This window comes from Vombatus ursinus, unplaced genomic scaffold (assembly GCF_900497805.2).
Source record: "Vombatus ursinus unplaced genomic scaffold, bare-nosed wombat genome assembly UNPS02014825.1, whole genome shotgun sequence".
In the NCBI taxonomy this organism is placed as follows: Eukaryota; Metazoa; Chordata; class Mammalia; order Diprotodontia; family Vombatidae; genus Vombatus; species Vombatus ursinus.
This window is the reverse complement of record NW_020954603.1, coordinates 7,427,478-7,441,846: the sequence shown is the minus strand read 5'-3', so window position 1 is coordinate 7,441,846 and position 14,369 is coordinate 7,427,478. Positions and strand designations below refer to the sequence as shown.

The following is a 14,369-nucleotide window of genomic DNA, read 5'->3' as shown; positions in this document are numbered from 1 at the left end:
GGCCAGCCTGTGGGGAGAGGGCAGTCCCCACCCAAGGCGGCCAGCCTGTGGGGAGAGGGCAGCCCCCTGCCCAGACAGGGCAGCCTCCCACCCAAAATGGCCAGCCTGTGGGGAGAGGGCAGCCCCCCACCCAAGGCAGCCAGCCTGTGGGGGCTTATAGGGAGTAGGCCTTGGGGGAGGGCCTGCCCAAGGTGAGCAGAGGGGAGAAGGCAGCTCCCTGCCCAGGGAGGCTGGCCTGAGGAGGTGCCTCTGAGGAGCCATGTCTCCTGAGGAAGGGTCCTCATCAAACCACTCATTCCACTGCCCTTTCTTCCCTAGAGACCTCTGGGGGAACAAGATAAACAGCCCTGGGGGCAGCTAGATGGCACAGTGGATAGAGCACTGGCCCTGGAGTCAGGAGGACCCGAGTTCGAATCTGGCCTCAAACCAAACACTTGACACTTACTAGCTGTGTGACCCTGGGCAAGTCACTTAACCCCAATTGCCTCCAAAAAAAAAAAAAAAAAAAAAAAAAGATAAACAGCCCTAGAATTCATGTGAGCACCGGTGACTGAGCTTGGAATCTCATCCCACTTTTGTTGTTGTTGTTGTTGGGCTGATTTTGCCGTCAAAAGACCCCCATTTAGGTTCCACTTGTGATACACACTAGCAATGACCCTTAGCAAGTCCCTTCATATACCTCCCTACCTCAGCTGCTTCATCTGTGAAATGGGACTAATGGTGCTGGCACATGCTCTGTCACAGAACTTTTGGGAGGACTGTGTTCTGTCACACTGAGCACTCACTCAAGAGATGGGGGCTGCGGGTGTGGCCCCTGAGGCCCGAGAGCCCCTCCCTGCTGAGGGCTGTGCCGTGTCTGGCTCCCAAGGTGGGGCCTGCCTGAGGAGGGCCTTCATAAAATACATCGGCCTGGTTAGTCCAACTTGCACATGGAGGATTAAAATGGTAAATAAAATTAAGCCTGCACATAACTCACAGTTAAGAATTCACTAATGTGAGCTGGCCGCCACCCCCCTAGCCATAAACCCTTCAAGCACCGGCCTGTGCTTTATGGCCGAATCAGACCGAGAGCACTTTGCTTCTACCACAGATGTAACCAGGGAGAACTCGTGGCCAAGTGGTCTCCTGGGCCAGAGCCAGCTCCAGAAGAAGCTGGGCCCCTTCCCACTCCCACCAGGGCCACCGCCCTCCCCTCTGCTCCACAGCCAGCTCACCAGGGGAAAGGGCACCAAAGGGTCCAGTGACAAGGAGCAGGTGTCTGGCCCCAGAGATGGGACAACAGTGCCAGCCATGCACCTTCACGGGCCCCAGGCCAGACTGCTGGGCTCCCTGCCTCTCATCGCTCTCCCTCGTTACCCTGCTCATCACCCTATCTCATTCTGACTAACTAACAGGTCAACTGAGACGAAGAGAGGGGTGGGCCTTGCCCAGGTCTGCACAGGCAGGAGTAGCAGAGCCAGGATTTGAAGCCAGGGCTGCAACACCAGAGCTACCGCCTGCCCCACTGCTTCACAGCCTTCAGAACAGCCAGGCTCCTTTTGTGCATGCATCAGCCAGGTCACTGCTCTCCTGCTCTGCCTAGAGGGTGAAAGGGAAGCTCCTTAGTGTGGCACTCAAGGCCTTCCTCTTCTGGTTCTAATTTCTCTTGCCCTACAAAAGCATCTGGGGGCAGCGGATCAAGGACCAGCCTGGAGTCAGGGAGACCTGACTTCAGATCCCACCTCAGTCATTTACCAGCAAGTTGCTTAACCTCTCCCAGCCTCAGTTTCCTCATCTATAAAATGGAGGTAAGAATGGCACCTACCAACAATAGCCCCTAACCCTGACCCCAGGTTGTTGTAAGGATCAAATGCAATTATCCTGGTAACACAATTTGCAACCCTTGAAGGGCTCTGTCTGCATGAGTTAGGAATATGCGCCATGATCCACTCAGGTCTCCCTCCACACTGCTTCAAGCTCTGCTGGCAATGGGCAAGAGAATGGGGGGAGGGGGCTTCAAGGATGTCCCCCTCGCTCCCTAGACTGGAGGGAGGGGATGAACTGCTGGGTCAAAGACACGTCTAAGGTGCAGAGGGAAAGCAGAGATCCCTGAAGGACTGAGGAGCTAAAATACCCCCTGGGCATTAGCCCCAGGAGCTACTGACCTGCCTGCCTGCCCCTCCTCCCTCCCTGCACCCCCACCGCCAAGAATGCCCTTCATATCCCTATCTTTCTCTGGCACACAGCTTGAATGCCACCTCCTCCATGAAGTCTTCCTTAGCTCATTGGAGACCTCTGTCTCCTCCGATCCCCCCTTGGATGGCCTGGAGCCCATCCAGCCTGGGCACCGCCCCTCTCTTCACTGCCCTGTTAGAGTGGAAGCTCCTGAAGGGAGCACATGTGGCATGGGGAACGAAGGAGGAGGCTGGCGGGGCTCCCTACAAAAGGATGGCTCTCAGTGCAGGCGAGGACACAGAAGGGTGGCGGGAGGCTGGCATTCTCCCTCCTTCCCGGAGCCTGGCTGCCCCAGCCCCAGCCTTCCTGCTGCCAGCTCTAGACCAGAGACAACTGCTGGAAAGCACCGTCTGGGCCCCATCCACTCACCTCCTCCCGGAGGCTGCTCACAGCAGGTGAAATGAATCTTCTCCCTGAGCTCTCACAGGCCTAAGGCCCTGTTAGGCTAACGAGGCCATCTCCCCACTAATGCATTTGAGCCTGGCAGGCCGGCGGCCCCCTTCATCAGCAGCTCCAGGTACCTCTTCTTTAATTAATGCCGCTGCCGAGTCTCCGCAGGGAACGTCACCCACAATGAATGGCTCTCCCTCATTAGAGCTGGGCTGAGCTGATGGATTCAGGATGAGGAGGATGATGCAGGGAGCCACTGCTAACAAGAGACAGCAGCTGCTGCACCCACGACTGGCTGCAGCCGGCTTCTGAGGCCTGCCCAGAGGGCCCCCACACAGGGCAGAGTCAGTAGCTATGATGAAGGGGAGAAGAAGGGGCTGAAATGGAATGGAATCCAGGGACACCCAGAGATCAGGTAAGCGATAGGGCGAGGCCTGCCAAGGGCAGGCTCCATGGGGGCCACTGCCAAGCTATCTAGGACTAGCTGAGGCTGGGCTTCTGCTCAGAGCCTGACACCAGGTGGAAGCCCAGGTGCACAGGCTAAAGCCAGTGTGAACAGGAGGAGGGCCCTGAAATGCTACAAGCAGTGATGAGGGGGAGGGACACAGGTCTCCCCCTGCCCTGGGGGGATTCTCCACTTCCTGAATCCTTATGTGTGCAAGGAGGTGGCAGGTGGGTTGGTCACACAGAGAGACTCACAGAGTCCACGGGAAAGGATTCCCCACAACCTGACCCCAGCTTGGAAGCAGCTTCAGGTGTCCCAGCTGGTCAGCTCCAAGCAGCCCCTTTACACGTAGAAGGAGAGAAAACATGGTGCACCAGGGCTCCACTGTGCAGCCTGTACCCAGGCCCTCATGCAACATGGAAGGAAGGGTCCCTACCAAAGGGGAAGCAGGTTCACCAAAGGGCCCTCCACACAGCCTCACATCCAACCCTCGACGGGACGATGCCTACGATGCCATCCCAACAAGCCTCTGCTTGGAGACCCCCAAGGAGGAGCAAAGGTAGGCACACCATCCCCGAAGGCCATCCAGTCTGCCTGTCGCGGAGTCTGAATCTGCCTTCCTTGACTCCTGGTTCTGCCCTCAGGGGCATTCAGGCAGAACAAGCTCTTCAGATACCCACCCCACCCCCAGGTCCACCACGGAGGGGAGACACCTTAACACAGCAGCACCTGGTGGCTCCAATCAATGTCACGATTTCTTAATGACCTCCCGAGGGCCCTGGCCTGTGCACCTACTATGGGGAAACACATTCAACTTAGTTCAACAAGCACCTACTATGTGAGTGCCAGGCCACGTACAGAGATGTCCAACGACAGTCGTGGTCCTCATGAAGCTTTCAGTCGGACCGCAGAGATAACATATGTACAAGTCAGTGGAATACAGGGAGGACATGAAAAGTGGCAAGGCTCTATCCCTCTGGGGGAGGGGATGGGGGCGGCATCAGCAGAGGCCACACCTCAGTGGGGTCTGGGAAGAAGAGAAAAGATTTCAAGAGATGACAAGATGGGAGCTCGTTCCAGGCACAGGAGGGCAGAGCGCTAAGTGGGGACAGCCAGGCATCCACCATGGCTGGAACATTCAGGGCCCCAAGGAGAAGATGAAATGGGAGGGCTACGACTGCTGACGTCAGGAGCTCCTATTTCCTGCCGCGAATCCAAGAAGCCACCTGCCACCCCTCTCCAAACACCCACAGTACCAGGGATCTCTGCCCAGGCCTGCAGGCCAAGGACCTAAGGACCACTGTCAGAAGCCCAGCAGGGGAGGTGTGCCTGGGCAGAGCAGTCAAAGAACCAGAGGGTTTGGAGGTTGCGGCCAAACGCCTGGCACCAGGTACCAGGCTGAGCCCTGGGGATCCAAGGAATGCCACAAAGTCCCTGTTGTCATGGAATTCACATTCTAACAGAGGAAAAAATGTGTCAATACCTGGGCACAGTCAAAAAGTGGGAGGACCATGTAAGGTCCCCTGTGGAAGGGGGCATTGGAGCATCCTAGGCAGGAGGCACAGCTCAGGAAGAGGCACAGAGGTGGAAGATGGGGTGTTGTGTGTGAGGAAGAGCCAGGAGGCCAGTATGGCTGGAGAGGACTAAAAGATAAGAAGACTGGAAAGGAGAGGCCAGGCTATGGAGAGCCCCACATGCCACATCGGATTTGGAGGGAACAGGAAGCTGCCAGGTGTGGGGAGGGCTGGGGCAAAGTCAGACAAATGGCTTTGGCAGCACAGTCAAGGAGGAAGTGGCCAGGAGACCAGCGAGAAGGCTGCCACGGGGGAGAGGCAGAGTCCCACTGGAGTCTGCCCTAATGCCCATTGGGAACCTGGCACTCAGGGAAGTCAGCTAGAGAACATCCAGGGAAGGGCAACCTGAGAAGTGGTGGGAGATCTGGTGGCTGCGTCAGCTGAAGACCAGTTGAAGGAAATGGGAGGTGGGTCGCCTGGAGTAGGGAAGACCTGGGAGAAGTGATGGCTTGTCTCAGGCCTGGGCTCCCCCTGCATGGGGTCTTCTGACCAGGAAGACTGTCAGAGGCTTCTGGGCTTCTCTGACTGGCTGGAAACGGCCCCCTAACAGAGCCCCAGTGTCAGAGCTGGAGGGGAAGCTGGGGCCCTGGGGTCCAGCCCCCACCCAGTGAGTCCCCACACTAAGAAGAGTGCCAACAAGGACTCTCCCGCCCTGGAACAGCTCTGATTGTTGGGAAGCCTTGAAATGTGGCTCTCTACAGCTGCCCCCGCTGCTCCTGGCTCTGACCCTGCTCCCACTCCACCAATGCATCAGCCTTCTCAGAAAACTAAATATCCCCAGCTCCTTCAACGGAGCCTCATCCAAATGGTCATTGAGAAACCCTTCCTCTTCTGGCTGCCCCCTTCTAGACACTCTCCGGTTCATCTGGCTGAGTCTGCTAGAGCTTGAGGTCCACTCAAACCCCCAGATCCTCTTCAGGACAACTGGTGACTCTCTACGAGTCCTCAATCTTGTATAGGTGGAATTGGTTCTTCTGTACCTAAAGTGAAGCTTCATGACCTAGAAGGCCCTATAGATAGGGGAGGGAGAGGGGGTCTTCCCTACAGGCCCACCAGAGGACAGGTAGAACAACTGATGCTGCATTTACACATGCTGTTTAGGCTCTCAGGCTGCTCCCAGGGCTTGTGTACCTATGGGCCCTCCCCCCCCATAGGGGGCAGGGGCTGTTTGGGAGCACACAGTAAACTGACTGACTAACTGACCTGGCCTCAGACAGCTCCAGGGCCTCAGACCATGGGGCTCAGGCTCCACCCAGAAGCTCTGGCCCTGGCCTGGGATCCCTCCTAGCCTACGGGCAGCAAGGCCTTGCAGGAGCTGCTGCCGCCACCGCCACCTTGCTGCTTTCCACAGACCGTGCTATGCCTAAAAGCTTTTACCAGGAAATCAAATTAGAAAATACTTGTAAAGCACTTAGCACAGGGCCTGGCAAAGAGTAGGTGCTTAATAAATGCTCATTCCCTTCCTTTCTTCTTCCCCTTTAGTGCAATGACAAGCTAGACACAGCCAGAAAACCAGGCTTCTGGTCACAGTTCTGCCCCCCCCGCTCTGAGCCTCACTTAGGTGGCAAAGGAGACAGAGAGAGGGCCTTGGAATCAGGAAGAGCTGAGTGCAAATTCTGCCCGAGACACTTCTTAGCCATGGGACCCTGAGAACCTCCTTTACTTTCTCTCAGCATCAGTTCCCTCATCTGTAGAATGGTTACAAGGACAGCACCCACAGGGTTGTCATAGAGACCCAATGAGACAACATTTACAAGCCTGGAAGGGCTCTAGGTAAGCCACAGGGCTCAATTTCCTCATTTGTGTGGGATGGAGAACAAAGCCTCGCCCTTCCCAAGGCTCCCACCCTGTCCCTTCCAAAGACTCAGACAAATACCAGAGCACAGCCACTTGCACTGGGGGCGCTGCTCTGGCTGTAATGGGACGCAGGCTTGGTGCCACTTTCCAGCCCCTGGTCTGGCCTTTCAGACATCTCAAACTGAACGACCTCCAGACCTCCGCATGTCCCAAACTGAGCTCATCTTCGCTCCCCCAAGCCCCCCCAGCCTTTTCCAAACATCCTTCTTACTGTCCAGGACACCACCATCCTCCCGGGCCCTCACTCGCTCTCTCTTGCCTATGGATCTTGCTTCTACAACAGCTCTCAAATATGTCCCCTTCTCTGACTCTGTCCTCAGCTGCTGGGAGGCCTTCCTGCCACAAGTCTCTTCCCACGTCAGTCTACCCTCCACCCAGCCGCCAGTGATCTTCCTAAAGCCCTGGTCCACGCCATGCCCACACTCGATAAACTCCAGCAGCTCCCTATCACTTTCAGCATCGACAATAAAATCCCATTTGGCGATCAAGCCTTCGTAACCCGGCTCCTTCCTACCTTCCCAGTCTTCTTACACCCTGCCTCCACCTGCCTCCACACATACTCACAGATCTCATCATCTCAGCCTCATCTCCTGACTGGCTGCCCCCATGCATGGAATGTTCTCTGTCCTCATCTCTGCCTCCTCCAAGAAGCCTTTTCTGATTCCTCTTAATGCTGGCGCTTTCCTTCTGTTGCCTCCAACTGCTCCTGCCTCTAGCCTGTGCGTACAGTTATTTGTACATCGTCCCTCCCATTAGACTGTGAGCTCCAGGAGACCAGGGACTGTCTTCTCGCCTTTCTTTGTATGCCTCACCCTTAGCATGGTGCCTGGCACACAGCAGCCACTTAATGCACGCTCACTGACTGAATCTCTGCCTCCTGGTCCCTCTCAAGGCCCCCACTGCAGCTGCTTCCCCATCCCTGTCCCTCCAGGGCCCCTCAGCCCCCTCCAGCCACCCCAGAGCTGCCACCAAGGGGGCCCCACTGTCCCTCCTTGTATCCCCACTTTGTACTGAATTTCTCCCTCACTGTAAGGGAGGACCAGCTTCCATCCCACTCCTTGCCTGCTCAGAAAGAGATGTAGCTCAGTTCCGCTTTGCTAAACCCTATTTGGCAATGTGTCTAAACACATGCAAACTTAATTAGTTCAGGAGGGGAGCCTGGGCGTTTGTGGTGATGGATAAAAGTAATGGGAAATGAGACAAGTCAGGGCTGGCAGGGAGTTCTCACTCACACTTCGTCCCTGGCAGGCCGCTAATCAGAGGTGACTCGCCTCACGGCTGCAGCCAATCAGCAGGCCGCAGGATGACGGGCAGCTCGCTAACAGCCTCCTTCCACGCGCTCAGCAACAGGAGCAGAATCTCCCCCTCAGCCCCAAAGACAAGCGCTCAAGGCTGGCTGTCTCAGAGCCAATACTTGGTGCCATTTCCTTCCATCAAGGCAGAAAGGACGAGCCCAGAAGGCAGCAGCTCGGGAGGTGGCGGAGCTGTGTGTGCCTGCCATGCAGATGAGAGGAGCTCCACACCACTCTCGGGACCCCCTCTGCCACCCCGCAGCAGCCCAGGCCCACACGGAGGCTGTCAGGACCAAAGCAGTCATTGACAGTGGGGGCCGGGGTCAGGAACCCCAACAGCCTCACCACGGCCTGTGTGGCCCGGACACAAGGATTCCCTGGGCCCTAGACTAGGGAACAATCATAGTCCTGTCCCCCTCAAGAGATCTGGGAGTCAAAAGAAAGAAACAAATGAAATCCCCCTGGCCAGGCTGGGGACCTCCCCCAGGAGGCCCAAAGCTCCACCCCAGCTGAGGCATCTTGCCTCTGCCCCAAGACTTTTGGGGTTGGGGTCTGCTTCTCCCTCCCGCTGGGTAGCTTTTCTGGACAATCTGTCACTTCTCACAGCCCTCGCCCTGGGGGAGCAGAGCCCACCACCCTCCCCTTCCACGCCAGGAGCTCACTAGGAGGCCCATCTCTCTTTGAGGAGGGGCATCCTTGCCCACAGAGGCTGCTGGGGAAACTCAGCACACGTGTCTAACCTAAAGCCAGGGAGGACAACACGCAGGAAATTAAGAAAGCAGCTGTGACCCCCGGCTAAGAGGTCAGAGGCTACAGACCCCAAGTAATGAGAGGTAAGCAGGAGGGACTCTCCTGCCCCTGCACATGCCATCACCCCTCCTGGGGCTGGTCCTCTCCTGTCCTTGTGTCCCACCTTTGCAGATAACTCCTGAAACCCCCTCCCACAGGACAAAGGCCCCACCCCAACTGCAGCAACCCGTGCTTCCTGCTGCACCCCCAGAGCCTAGAGCTGGGCTTCAGCCACCCAAACCGGGTAAAATGAACCAGGGCCACACACTCTGTGTCAGCCTGACTCTGGCCAAGGCCCTTCAGTCACCACCTAGCTCCACTCCCAAAAGGCAGGTTCAGAAGGAGACAGTGGGGGCTAGGGGAGTTTAGGTTTGGGTTTGCTTCTCAGCAAGATGAAATGTCTCCCTACTAATGACACTCCAGCTTTCCAGAAGCTAAGACAGGTGCCGGGCACTGCTCTGCAGGCAGGGCCCGGCTCTGATCGGGCTCCCAAAGACCCAGCCCAGCCCCCACCCCTTCTGCGGCTGAGGCTGCCGCCCCACTCCCCACCTGTCTAAGTCTCACTAATCAGCAGACCCTGCGCCTCAGAACACAGATGCCCAGCTCCCAGGGACTGCAGGGGAGAGTCTGAACCACACCACTAACAAGTTATGGATGTCAATTTAGCGGCACATGTGTCAAGCTTGCCTCGCTCTTCTATGTGATAAAAACCCCCTCCGTGAGCCGACGTGGAGACAAGTGGAGACTCAGATGGGCGGTTACGGGAACGCCGCTGCATCGGATGTGTTGTCACGGAGCATGGTGCGGACGTCCGCCTGGGTGGCTTTTATTTTGTTAGACGTTTAATTAAGAGGCTGCCTTCCCAGCAGCTAGCCTGGGTCTGGCTGCTAAGAGGCAGTCAGAGGCCTGCCAGCCCACAAGGCCTCCCCAGCCCATCAGCTTCCTTCCCACACACCTGTCTCCCGGGCAGCCCTGTCTCCCTCTCCCATGCCCAAGCCAGCCCCAGGCTCCCCAACAGATGCCGCTTCCAACCCAGTGCTCACAGCCCCCCCACCCATCCTTCCTTCAGCAAGTTCTATCGCTGCCTATATGACGATCCAGATCTGCGATGCTAGAGCAATACCAGTTAACTCAGTGAGTAATGCTGGCCTGGCCCCGGCAATGGGCCTGTCAAAGAGCTGAGGGCAGAGGGGCAGAAAGGAGGCCTCACACTCATACCGCATCCCCTCTCCCACCCTAAGAAGGGCCACTCTCACAAGAAGAGCTGCAGATGAAGCCAGGTAGCTGGGTGGGCAGAGCACCTGGGCATGCTGGCCGGGTAAGCCCTCCTGGGTTTTCACCACATCTCTAACCCTGGACCGCCCGCCCCCCCCCCCCCCAGCCCCAAGATCCTATGTCCCTCTGCCCTTTCTCCCCCCAATCACTTACTCCGGCAAACCACCCTGAGCCTCCTATCAGCCTCCAACCCTTTTCCCCTCCCCCACAACTATGGCTGTCTGTAGCTCTGAGTATGAGTGTGCAGCTGGGGTGCAGGAAGGGAGGAGTGTGAGCTGGGGGGGTGATAGCAGGAAGTAATTAAGTATAATATGGGGGTCCTAGCCTTCCCCTCAGAGGTTAGCTCTGAAGTTCCATCTTCTGAACTCAATAAACAGGGGAGCCCTGACTCTGAAGTCAGAGGACCTGGGTTCAAATTTCAACTTGGATGCTTACTCCCTGGACAACCTCGATGAACTCACTCGCCCCACCAGAGCCTCAGTTTCCTTATCTGTAAAATGAGGAGGCTGGCCTTGATGGTCCCTTCCGGCTCCGACTCTGTGACCCTAGCACGAAAGGACTGGGGGGGGGCTTAAAGAGAAAATGATGCTGGTCAGCAGTAAGCGAGGCCCTTCCAGTCCTCCCCTCCCCAGGGAGATGCTCTCCACCTTCAGCCACAAATAACATGGAGGGATCAATACTCTCAATCCTCAGCAAACAAGCCCCAGCCCTCCTGCACACCTCCCAACCCCTAAGGCTAGCAGAAGCCTAAGAGCCAGTGAGGACAGAAACCGACTTCCCTCCAGACTCTGGGGCCAAGGTGGGGAGGCAGATGTAAAAGATGGGGAGACATACCTCCTACAGTGCCCCAGGTCATCGAGGATCTGCCTCCAGAAATCTCCCTGTCGTGGACTCGCTTCCCAGAGACTGCACGTGGCAGCAGGGGAGGTAGGGGGACCCCAACCACTCTCAGTCCTTTACCGCTGAACTTCCTAAAAACATGAATTCCACATACCTGGCCCGTCCCCCTGACGACCTGCCAGCAGCAGAGCTTGCCCCAGGGTCAGAAAGAGCCAGGTGGAAAGGCACTGGGCAGAGTGGGCCCAGCCACAACCGAGGGCCTGCTCAGATGCCTCCCTAGAAGCTGCCAACAGTCTCAACGGCTGGGGCCAAGCTGCCCTTGTCATACTCACATCACTTTCAAGTCCCAGTCTCCACAAGTGACGAAGATTGACTTGACGCTTGGATCTAGAAGGCCTTCCTTCGCCATCCACTCATCGACCCTCTGGAAAGAGCACAAGAGAAGAGATTGGCCTCTTTCTTTTCTGAAACAAACAAAAGGCCTGGTAGCCAGAAGCCGATAAGCAGGGAAAAATGGTGTCCTGGGTACTGGGTGACCCTCTGCTCCCCCTGCGTGGACAGGGTGGTTCCCTGGGGCTGGGGCTCCGGAGCTGCCTCTGCGGTTCCCCCTCCCTTCCTCTCAGCCTAGCTGGCATACCACCATAGGCCATCTAAAGCTGAACCAAATAGTGCCAAACAGGGACAGGGACCCCTGATTAAGAACTAATTAGTTCCTCATCAAGCACTAAAGAGGGCAAGGGAAAGAAGTACTTCACAACCCATGTCTTTAAGGCAAAACTCCCATCCCTATTTCCAGGCAGATGTCAAGAAGTCAATCCATCAAGCATTTATTAAGCACCTGCTATGTACCAGTTGCCAAGGATACAAAGACAAAAACTGGGCAATCCCTGGTGCTCCAACCCTACCATCCTGCCAGGAAGGACCATTCTGAGCTTTCCAAGGTGCCGAGGTCCTGCCCTCTCCCCAGGGACGCAGGGAGCCAATGCCCTGGACCCAAGCCTCCAGCAGCATCAAAGTCTGTCTGGTTGTCTGGAAACCAGCCTATCAGGCGTCCCAAAGGTGGGTGCCTAGGGCCCTCTCCCCATGCCAATGCAGCAGCATTTCAGCAGAGAACCAAAGGACTCAAATCTGTGATCCAAGAGTGATCTCAGATCCAGAGCTGGGGGAACCCTGGAAGCCTAGAGTACTAAGGTACTCCAGGTACTAAGTACCTGGTGCCTGAGACAGGCTCAGGTCCCACACCTAGACTGGGGCCAGGCTGCAGCAAGCAAAGCTCTCATTCCAAGACTCTCCAAGCTGGAAGTGCTCTCAGAAGCTGTCTACACTAATGGTGAGCTGACCTAGAATCCTGCTGACAAGACCTTGAGGTCACCTACCTTCTAAAGGATAATTATCATTAAGGCAAGTCAAGGAGTTACTAGCAGCTCTGCTTTAGCGAAAAGCTCCGGGAAATGCCTGCATAACTGAAGTCCCCCATCGGCACCACATCCGGACTCTGTTCCAACTTGGGAGTGATTCCCCAAACTCCTCATCTCTCTTCTCTTTCTGTCCAGGTGGTCTGCGGTCTACACCAATGATAAAATCACTTCTGTTTTTCCCTTCTTTGCTTTGAACTACTGCCTCCCTTATTCCACCTTCCCCTTTACTCTCTCCTCACTTTCCCCTCCTACTTCCCTGGCAAGTAAGATGAAGTCTTGCACCCAACTGTGCACTTGTGTGCCCGAGTCCAGATGAGAGTGAGGTTAGTCACCTGCTCCCCCTACCCGCTCTATTGCATAAATGCTTCCTTACGTACTCCATTTATGTGAGATGATTTTCTCCATCTTTCTTCCATCCCCCTCCACGTCCCAGCACCTTTCATCCCCTGACCCTTCCATTCCTCACAGCGGAATCACACTAGGCTCTTCTTACTAGATTCCCTCTAAGGACCCTGGTAATGATAAGGTTCCAAGGGATTACATGTACTGTCTCCCCATATAAGAATGTAAACAGCTTAACCTTCAGTCCCTTATGGTTCCTCACTCATGCCTACCCTTGAATGCTTCTCTTAGGTCTTGTGTTTATATGTCAAAATTTCTACACAGCTCTGGTCTTTTCATCAGAAATGTTTGAAAGTCTTTCCCTGCGGGATTATACTGAGTTTTGCTGGGTAGGTTATTCTTGGTTGCAAGCCTTTACCTTCTGGAATATTATTCCACACTCTCTGTTCCTTGAAAATTGTGATTTGAGTGCTCTGGATTTTTGCTACACTATTCCTAGGAATTTTCATTTTGAGATTTCTCTCAGGAGGTAACTGTGGAATTCTTTCAATTTCTACCATGCCCTTTGGTTCTAAGAAATCTGGGCAATTTTCTTTGATTATTTCTTGAAATATGATGTCTAGACTTTTTGTTGTTGTTGTTCAAGGCTTTAAATTATCTGTCCTCAATCTCTTCTCCAGGTCAGTTGTTTTCCCTATGAGATATTTCATTTTTTTCTATTTTTTCAAAGTCTTTTAACTTGAAAGGATAGGAACAGGCAGTTTTCAGATGAAGAAATTAAAGCTATCTATAGTCATACGAAAAAAGTGCTCTAAATCACTATTGATTAGAGAAATGCAAATCAAAACAATGCTGAGGTATCACCTCATATCTATCAGATTGGCTAATATGAACAAAAAAGGAAAATGATAAATGTTGGAGAAGATGTGGGAAAATTGGAACCCTAATAAATTGTTGGTGGAGTTGTGAACTGATCCAACCATTCTGGAGAGTAATTTAGAACTATACCCAAAGGACTTTAACACTGCATACCCTTTGATCCAGCAATACCACTACTAGCATCCCAAAGATATCATAAAAAAGGGAAAAGGACCCACATGTACAAAAACATTTATAGCAGCTCTTTTTGTAGTGGCAAAGAATTAGAAATTGAGGAGATGCCCATCAACTGGGGAATGGCTGAACAAGTTATGGTATATGAATGTTATGGAATACTATAGTGCTGTAAGAAATGATGAGCTGGCAGATTTCAGAAAAACCTGGAAAGACTTACATGAACTGATGCTGAGTGAAGTGAGCAGAACCAGAAGGACACTGTACATAGTAACAACAACATTGTGCAATGACCAATTTTGACAGACTTAGCTCTTCTCAGCAATACAATGATCTAAGACAATTCCAAAAGACTCATGGTGGAAAATGCTATCTACATGCTATCCAGAGAAAGAACTATGGAGTCTGAATGCAGATTAAAGTATACCATTTTCTCTTTTTTTTTCCTTTCTCATGGTTTTTCCCTTTTGTTGTGATTCTTCTTTCACAACATGACTAAAGTGGAAATATGTTTGATATGATTGTACATGTATAGCCTATATTAGATTGCATGCCATCTTGGGGAGGGAGAGGGGAAGGAGGGGGAAAAATCTGGAACTCAAAACATCATAAAAGTGAATGTTGAAAACTTAAAATAAATAAATAAAAATTAAAAGTCTTTTGATTTTGTTTTATTATTTCTTGTTTGATGATTTCCCCCCCCCCCCCCAGGAATTCTTGTTGGGTTAGTATCCAAGCTGCATTTTTCTTTGAAGATTTTCTCGTAGATGTTTTCAAGTCATTCTCTTCTGTATTTGTGTCTAGAGGTCCCTGTCACAAAAAGTACTCTTTTTGGTTAGGTTCTTTTTTGTTTTTATTTGTTTTTGCTTGCTCCTTCTTC

At 53.7% G+C, this 14,369-nt stretch overlaps 1 protein-coding gene across 2 annotated transcripts in view; it reads right to left on the bottom strand.

Annotated features, from left to right (window-relative positions):
• Positions 1–14,369, bottom strand: part of ERI3 (ERI1 exoribonuclease family member 3) — a 194,888-nt gene that overhangs the window by 106,944 nt on the left and 73,575 nt on the right. For both annotated transcript variants that reach the window (XM_027837918.1, XM_027837917.1), the window contains one exon: positions 11,009–11,100. In XM_027837918.1, coding sequence (XP_027693719.1) covers positions 11,009–11,100 — 92 coding nt within the window. The remainder of the gene's footprint in view (positions 1–11,008; positions 11,101–14,369) is intronic.